Below are 9451 nucleotides of genomic sequence, written 5' to 3' on the forward strand. Positions count from 1 at the left end.
CTGGTCCCCGCCGGGAACCCGCCCGCGCCGCGGGTGCGTGGAGCGGGCGTGCGCCTCCGCGGGCACGGGCACGGCGCGGGCAGGCACCGAGCGCGTCCCGGGCAGTCACAGCCCCGAAAACACCTCCGTGCGGCCCCTGCGGAGGTAGCGGCCGTGTGAAAAGCGTGTGGAGGAATAAATCTGAATTGCCCAGTGGAATAAGTAACCAGAGCTTTCTTAAATCAGAACTGGAAACGCTCTGGGCAAGTGCCTGACCTGCTCCATTCGCAAAGGACTAACTTTGTTCTTTGCCGGTTTACACACCCTCCGCAGCCCTGTTTTCAGCCAATTACTTCCATAATTAGTTCTCTCTTAGTGTCGACAGAACTGCAGCAAAACTGCATACTGTTTAACAGGACGGTGCAATTGCTGCTAGATTATTAGCAGTGACATTTTGCTGCTTGCTTAAAAAGAAAGTATTTTCCCATCTTGCAAAGAACTCTAAAAAGATTCCATTAAACGGTTGTTTGTCCTACCATCTTCAATGCTGGACTGATACATTTTCCTGGGCCAGCAGAACCAGACAGCCCATAAATATATACAGTATAAATATATACAATAGATACAATATAAATATATGCAACTATATGTTGCTTTCCGGTTTTGTTTCCTTTTGTATATTTCAAGTGTTTACAGACTTACTATCTAGCTATCTTAACATTTGATTATTTAAGACCAAGAAAAGAATTTTGGCCATCCTTTTTTCACTTTATTTGAATTTTTCTGTGTAGTTAAGGACGCTTTAGCGGAGGTGCCAGACTGGTTTTGTTTCCTTTTGTATATTTCAAGTGTTTACAGACTTACTATCTAGCTATCTTAAAATTTGATTATTTAAGACCAAGAAAAGGTTTTGGCTGTCCTTTTTTCACTTTATTTTAATTTTTCTGTGTAGCTAGGGACGCTTTAGCGGAGGTGCCAGACCTGCAGAGCCAGGTGTTCCCATACTGTGTGAAACACACAGCACCAAGAGTTGCAAACCTGTCATACCTGTCATCTCCTCTGTTTCATATATGGTTATGGATAAATTAGGATTTACGGAAGGAATTCCCAGGAGATGTGTGCCAGGTGGCACAGGATTTGTTCCGAACCAAGTGTTAAATTTCCCTCCTCTTCACTGTGTTTCCTGCTTTGGCACAATTAGATGCCTGTTGGGATTGAATAATTTGAAGTTATGTGTCTTGCATTATCCTTCTGTTTTCTGGTATCTCCATAGTTTGGAAATCTGGTGCACTTGTCCCTTTCCCTGGTCCTCGATGCTCATCCATCCCTGTCCCTGGTTTGCTGTCCTTTGGGATGCTTGGTCTGCCTGCCAGACCCTCTGCTAGGCTGGCTCGGCTCTCTGGTTCAGCAGAAGACTGATCACCTTCTTGGCGGCTTGGTTGCTGCATTAATTGTGGTGATTCCTGCGGAGGTTTTTCATACCTTTAGATATAGGGTGAAGTTAAGTAGCAGGAAAGTGGAACCAGGGAAATGCAGTAGCCATAGGAAAGTAAATACATGGAGTTGTCCTCTACAGTTGCCTGTAGTGTCACTGAAAAAATAACTGGGTATTTTAACAGTGTATTTTATCTAACTTTTAATAATTGAAAGTGATGTCTTTTAACACTCAAAATAATTTTTGGAATAGATATTATCATGTATTGAAATGTTATTGTCTTCCCATCTTTCAGGCTGAAGGTGGCCCATTCTGAGACTAATTCAATAATCATTTGCTTAGAAAACTTCCTGCATTGTTCATGGTAAGGCTTATATTTGATATTTCAAATTTAGTTTCTCGTGCTGACTTATTTAGAGTATTTCTTACACATTTTTAGTGTTAACACTTCCTTTAGCTATAATAATGACTTATGAGTGGGGTCATACTTTTACTGAGAATTGGAGTTTTAAAGAGAAGATTTTCAATTTTGTGTAACTGAATCAATAAAGATTTGAATAATTGTAAATTGCGTAACCTAAGAAAGACCTTTATACATTCACAGTTTTAAAATCAGTTTCAGAGTAATGCTTTCAAAGTCTAACAGGCTTTTTGTGGTCATTTTATGCAAAAATAAAGTTGGGGGTGCTTTTTAATGGTGGAAATTACTTCATCTCTTGGTATTTTGTGACTTAGATTGCTTTATAAAAGTTACAAAATTTTCCTGTTAACTTACAGGAGTTTTTCATCAGTATGTCTGAAACCATTAAATATAATGACGACGATCACAAAACTGTGTTCCTGAAAACATTGAATGAACAACGTTTGGAAGGAGAATTTTGTGACATCGCTATTGTGGTTGAAGATGTTAAGTTCAGAGCCCATAGGTGCGTGCTTGCTGCCTGCAGTACCTACTTCAAAAAGCTTTTCAAAAAACTTGAAGTTGATAGTTCATCAGTAATAGAAATAGATTTTCTTCGTTCTGATATTTTTGAGGAAGTTCTCAATTACATGTATACCGCAAAGATTTCTGTTAAAAAAGAAGATGTAAACTTGATGATGTCTTCAGGCCAGATCCTTGGTATTCGGTTTCTTGATAAACTCTGCTCTCAAAAACGTGATGTATCTAGTCCTGAAGAAAACACACAGTCCAAGAGCAAGTACTGTCTAAAAATGAACCGTTCTATGGGGGAACCGAATGATACCCAAGATGATGAGGTGGAAGAGATTGGAGATCATGACGACAGTCCATCAGACGTGACAGTGGAAGGCACTCCCCCAAGTCAGGAAGATGGTAAATCACCAACCACTACCCTGAGAGTGCAAGAGGCAATTCTGAAGGAGTTGGGAAGTGAAGAAGTTAGAAAAGTAAATTGCTATGGCCAAGAAGTAGAGCCTATGGAAACAACAGAGTCTAAAGACTTAGGATCTCAGACTCCTCAGGCACTCACATTTAATGATGGCATAAGTGAAGTGAAAGATGAACAGACACCAGGATGGACCACAGCAGCCGGGGATATGAAGTTTGAGTACTTGCTTTATGGTCACAGGGAACACATTGTGTGTCAGGCTTGTGGCAAGACCTTTTCTGATGAAGCACGTTTGAGAAAACATGAAAAACTACACACTGCAGACAGACCATTTGTTTGTGAAATGTGTACAAAGGGCTTCACTACACAAGCTCATTTGAAAGAACACTTGAAAATACACACGGGTTACAAGCCTTACAGTTGTGAAGTGTGTGGGAAGTCTTTTATTCGCGCACCAGATCTAAAAAAGCATGAAAGAGTTCACAGTAATGAGAGGCCATTTGCATGCCATATGTGTGATAAAGCTTTCAAGCACAAGTCCCACCTCAAAGACCACGAAAGAAGGCACCGAGGAGAGAAACCTTTTGTCTGCAGTTCCTGCACTAAAGCATTTGCTAAGGCATCTGACCTAAAAAGGCATGAGAACAATATGCACAGTGAAAGAAAGCAAGTTACAGCAGCCAATTCCATCCAGAGTGAAACAGAACAGTTGCAGGCAGCAGCCATGGCTGCTGAAGCAGAGCAGCAATTAGAAACTATAGCCTGTAGTTAAAAACTAAAGCAGGAACTTTATCAGAAATAATATAAGAAATGAAATGGCGCAAAATCTGTTGTTGATATACATTTAGACTGAGAATCTTTTCAAGAAAGCATATTTTTAGAGGATTTGAATGTTACATAGGAATACATAGCATCGCTTGGTTCTTGGTTAGGATTTTAAAACATTTCAGATGGGTAATCTTAGAATGTGAAACAGTTTCACTGTCACTAGCATTATAATGCACTAATAACTGCTTTAATTCAAGAATGTGATCAAGTTCTCTATAGCAGGGATCATCACTGGCCAATACTTTGCTTCATCCCATATGGAATACTGAATACAATGTAAACATTGCAATCAGTGAGAATCAGTGAGTTATGTTTGAAAACACTGAGATCTCAAAAATCACAAACATGGAAAGGATTTGGTTTTCATAATTCTTAGGTGTTGTACCTACAATTATTTTGAGAAGCACACATTGAGTTCCTAAGCTTTTTAATTCCTCCTTTTTTCACCTAATGTAGGTTGGTACAACAGAGTGTAAAGGAGGATGGTAATCAAAATGAAATTGCTTCTTATTCCATTCCCTCAGATATCCTCCTATTTTTATAAACGTGGCAAGTTTTAATAAAATACTTGCTTTCTTGAAAAAAACTCCATTATTCACAGGGATTCTGGCTGGCAAAGCAGAAGTCTCATGGCATCCACCAGTCCCTTCTGTGGGCAAAAATGTCTGCCTCATTTGTTTTTATGTTCACTTTTATACAGGGCCCCAGAGGTGGGACTGGGCCACAAAGGAAAAAGGGTGGAGCATGGAGGAGACACACTCCTTACTCAAACGCAGTAAAAATCAGTAATAGCTAATACAGCCTGAGGTGTTTTTTTATTATGCAACTTTCAGGTCACCTAACCTAGCACAGTGAAGGCAGAGGAATATCTGCAATGAGCAGGTGACCAGGTGTCACTGCCAGACTCCTGAAGCTGCAGCCAAGGGTGTCACATACCTGCCCTCAGCTCAGCTGGGGCTTGTGCTGTGGCTGATCATACAGCTCATAGGTCCTGTTGAAATTTAAAAGGTTCCACCTTTTGACACACCACCCCTCATCAAGGGGGAGACTTCAGTGAATGAGTTCTTTAAGAATTGATCCTGGGTGAGTGTTCACTATTAGTCAGTTGCTTAGTCTATTTCTTTTAAAACCAGCTGGGGTGCATACTGATAACAATAGTCAACTCACAGAGTCAAGAAAATAAGTGGTCTTTGAATTGCAGCCTGCTACTTGTGGTCATCAAGAGAAGACACAATAACAGTGGCAATGTAATCCAAAGGTATATTGACTCTTTATTTTAAATTTGTAAATACTACAACTGTTGTGAAAACTTCATTTGAAGTTGGAATGGGCAAAAAACACACTCGGGCACATGGTTGGTAACATTGGTCACTTGCGATACCCATAGCATATCAAAGTGTTAGACCAGTTTCTGATAAGTTACTGTGTGGTAGATCACATCTTGCTTTTCTAAATAGAAATTTAAAATAGTGTTTTTGGAACTGTTATGTGGAACTTCAATTATTGAGGGTTTTTTATTTGGTTGAGTTTTTTTTTTTTACAGCTTCCTTTTATTCATGAATTCATCAGGTTAAGCAGTTATCTTTAAATGCCAGTAATTGTTCAAACGCTGGTCTGTAAATAAAACATGACCTTAATATTTTAGAAAATGTAAACTTTGGACCTTTACCAATATATTTTTTTAAAATGTTGCTTCATTTTACATTCAGTAATATTAGTTTGTAAACAAACTATACATTTTGTACCTGTGCAACATCAGAGGATGTGTATTCATTACATTTTATTGGTTCTCTTGAGGAACATGATAAATGACCATTGTTAAAATGTTTTACTGTATATGATCATAGATATAAAGATAGTAGGTCCAAAATAGGATCTACTTTTTTTTTCTAAATATATTTGTCTTGCTATGTTTTCTTATCTGAAATTGTGTGCACTTCTTCCTAGGTAAGTTGGGGTTGAAAAGAGTGTACAAAACAGGTCTGTTGTGATAAGAGTTCAAAAGTGTAAAATGTGAAGAAAGTAAATTTTCTCAAGGTCTGCTATGAAGAATGTAAGAAGCCATGAGCTTAAATTACAGCAATAAACAATTACGTTAGGAGAAAAAAACCCCACCTTTTAAAAGATTTTAATAAGGAATCACTAAAAGAGAATGCCTGGGGAGGTACTGCAATCTCCACTAGTGGTAACACTAAAGAATGGGTTAGAGAAACATCTATTAGGAATGGTTTAAATATGGTTAGTTCTGCCTTGAAGCTGAGGGATAATCTCCATAACCTCTCAAGAAGATCCTCGTTGGGATTTTTTTGGACAGTAATAAATTCAAATGGAGCTCACTGGGACAGCAGACACTGGAGTGGAAAGACCAAATTCAAGTATTACAGTTAAAGAAAACTGCTGCTGACTTTTGAGCACACGTAATCAGGTTGTGAATTTGAAATTATTATAGAAAAGCAGGCTTGAATGAGAAGACTCACAGTGGAAAGTGTGAGAACATTGTGTGTTACATCAGAGTAGATTCTGCTTTTGTTATGGCTTATAGCTGTAAAAGTTACAGGTGTAGAGGAATGGAGATATCCTTAGCTGAATATATATATTCTTGTTAATCTGCTCTAAACTAATCTGTATATTCTGAAGGAATGTTAGCCTATATATTGTGGAGGTGTGTCTGTGAAGTTCAGGTAAATTTGTCTGCATTTGACAATGCTACTGCTCCCATCTCTCCTGTCTGTGCCAAAAGACATCATGCACAAAAGCAGGTGTGCATCAACTCCAAGCCAATGAGGTTTTCCAGTGTGATAAGCTGTAAGGTATGACCTGTGTTCATGGAGGAATGGGCACATTTTCATTTTTGCTTAGACAAGGACAGCAACTTCTTTTACAGTTTGAGACAGTAGATGAGATTCTGTCCAATTAATATAAATTCTGCTGTTGGTTCTATTTGGGCCAAACTAATCTAACATTCCTTAGAAGATTTTTTGTTTTGATTTTTTTAAGAGAAAAAGGAACAAAAATAACACATTTTCAACTGCAATTATCTGCTTATTTTCTCATCCTAATCCTATTAGCCATGGGTATGCTACTATATTTGGCACACCTCAGTTTGGAAACTAGAAGTTCAGGAAAGAATACTTTTCAGCCCTTCTCCGCTCCCCAGCCCTCCTTTTACTTATCAGTATGTTTTAAAATATTAGAAAATTAAGCAAATCACGATTGAGTGAGTACTTGTGCATTGTTGGTTTTTTTTTTCTGCTTTAATATTTTAGAAAGGTTTAGACCTGGTGATCAGAGTTTTAAAGCTTGTTTTGTGAAAAGGAATTCCTCATGCTCACTTCAGTAGCAAAAGTTTGAGGTCAGCTTCTATTTGTACCAGTAAGCTACAGAATGCTAAATACTCCTCAAAATCTTGCCATTTAGGTAGCCAAACTGGACTTCTTTGGAAGATCAGGCCTCAGTTTTCTAATAGAGATTGATTTCATGATTCCATTAAGTAGGGATACTTAAAATTAATAGAGTTGTGTGAAATACAGAATATCAGATTATATCAGAAAGTCTACCCTAGAGTATACTTTTAGTGGCTGATTATCTTTTATTAAGTATTCTATTAATACATACAGCTATGGTGTTATAGAGAACACAAAGCATTTATGAAAGAGACTACATCATCTACTATGTGCAACAGATGACTTTTCTGAATGTAAACATTTACAGATAGATACAGAACAGGATAATTCTGCCTGAACAGTAAAGACAGATCTAAGGAATTTTCATCTTTTTCTGTTAGTCCTTAGATCACAGTAGTGTGCCCAGTCAGCCAGAAATGTGAACATTTCATTAAAAATTCCATTACAGCAGTTGGTCTGTCATTTGTCTTCATATAGATCTAAAACAATTATAGTAACATTCTTATTCATTTCAGAACAGATGGAGGATTTCCATGAATAGACTTGTTAAATACGTGTCATAAGAGTTGAGACACCTATTCTCAGGAAGTATTTTAAAATATAATGCAAGAAATCTGAAATAATAGAATAGCTAAAAATAGTGATTTATACAGTACTGATATGTTTTCCAGTGTTTTTCTCTCCACTGTCCTTCTATATTATTTTTATTTGCATGCCCTGGTAATTTAGATATTTATAGAACTCTGAAACTTGGTGAACTTCAGTGGTTCCAATATGAACAGCAATGTAACTCTAAAATAGAAATAATATTTTTAATTCTGGTTAACACATATTTTTAAATGTACTGGTATTTTTACTATTTAGTATCTAAGCATCTAATTTTTATAGGTAAACCTAAAAAACATGTGGACTGTATGAATAAAGATGTACTACATCTGATCTGTTTGGTATAGGGGTATCAAAAACCATGGCCAAAGCAGAACTTCTGGATACCTGTATCTCAGATTCTTTCTATGATTTTTTAAATAAGTCTATAGTTTGAGAGCATGAGTTTGTAAAACATGTGGTACTAACAAGAAATTACAATTCTTACTGAATCAAAATTCCACATGTATTTTCTTTTTGATAGTACTGAGCCACTTTAAAGAAGTATAAAGAACAGTACTACATGCTACACATTAGGCAATAGATAGATCTAAAGTTGTATTTTCATTAAGAAGTAAAATAAATTCATAGATATGATGCATTTAATATAGATCATCTTCATGAAATCATTAAAACATGAGAGCACTTTTTCTCTTTTTCCACCAAAGCATGAAAGTTTTTGTGTTTAGAAAAATGTGTTTTCTGATGTAAACCCATTCTGTTAAAAACAATAACCAAAACCACCCAAACACTACAGTGCTTCTACCTGCAGTTTTCTGACCTCCTCCCAGTGGCCTGTCTATACATTTAAGTAATCTGTATATGCAAGCAACATAGAGTATTTTTATCTTTTAAATATTCTAAAGACCAAGCTTCCCTGCGTCTAAGTTTTTATTCTTCACTACTGAAAATCCTTTTTTTTTTTCCCAGAATAGAGGGTACCACAAGCAGTGCTTACAGGAACAAAGCATTGTAGTGGCATTGCAAGTTGCTCAGACAGGAGAATGGAGTAGAGTGGAGCTCCACTGGTGGAGCTTCCACTAGGGTCAGTGGAAGAACAGTCTCACTTTGGAGCAGCTTAAGCTATTGTGGAGCTGCCTGCTGAGACAGCAGCTTTGTGTTTTGACTGCCATAGTGAGACTGCAAACTGTTGCTAAAAGGGGTAATCTCATTTTCTCTTTTTCTTTTCCTGTTACCTTTTGCACCTGTTTCCTTCTTGTTTGCTTCAGATTTAGTGGCTTTTGTGGCTTTAGAATAAGCCAGTGAAGTGATCTTACATAAGAAAGCAATTCAGTGCTTAAGTGAGTTAGTTTTAAACTGACCTACCTTGTTGAACCAATTTATTAGGTTTGATCCAAAGTGAGTGGCAGGAGCACATTGCTGGAGTTAGGATAAGGAATGGAGCAGGGCTTTCCCAACTTTGGCGCCACATTAAATACAAGATGGTGAAGCACAGCACGTGTTGCACAGTGTTTATGAGAAGCTGCCAGGCAACAGAAGGGATCAGACACCATTTCCTTGCAGTATCCTCCACTGCTGGTAGACTTTTGGGATTTTCAAGAGGGTGATCTGTGTGTGTCACTTCTGCTTTTTCAGGAGAATGGAATTTGGGGATTGAAATTGTGGGGAATATTTTTCTCCTCCTTTGTTGTTTAAATTAATCTACTCCTGTTTGCATCTTATCCAACAATTCTGCAGTCTTGAATGGTGGCAAATGTCTCTAGTTAAAGAGAAAGGGTTCTTAATAGAAGACAATAGGTATTTAGTTCACTGAAGGACAAAGCTAGAATCCCAAAAGTATGAAAAAAAAC

At 37.5% G+C, this 9451-nt stretch overlaps 1 protein-coding gene across 1 annotated transcript; it reads left to right on the forward strand.

Moving 5' to 3' along the window:
* Positions 1-1196: 1196 nt before the first annotated feature.
* On the forward strand, positions 1197-5518 carry ZBTB14 (zinc finger and BTB domain containing 14). The gene is made up of 2 exons (XM_039706218.1): positions 1197-1778; positions 2192-5518. Exons 1-2 carry the CDS (start codon positions 1776-1778, stop codon positions 3533-3535), a joined length of 1347 nt encoding a protein of 448 aa, XP_039562152.1. The 5' UTR covers positions 1197-1775; the 3' UTR covers positions 3536-5518.
* The last annotated feature ends 3933 nt before the right edge of the window (positions 5519-9451 follow it).

This window comes from Passer montanus, unplaced genomic scaffold (assembly GCF_014805655.1).
Source record: "Passer montanus isolate IOZ18808 unplaced genomic scaffold, ASM1480565v1 scaffold19, whole genome shotgun sequence".
In the NCBI taxonomy this organism is placed as follows: Eukaryota; Metazoa; Chordata; class Aves; order Passeriformes; family Passeridae; genus Passer; species Passer montanus.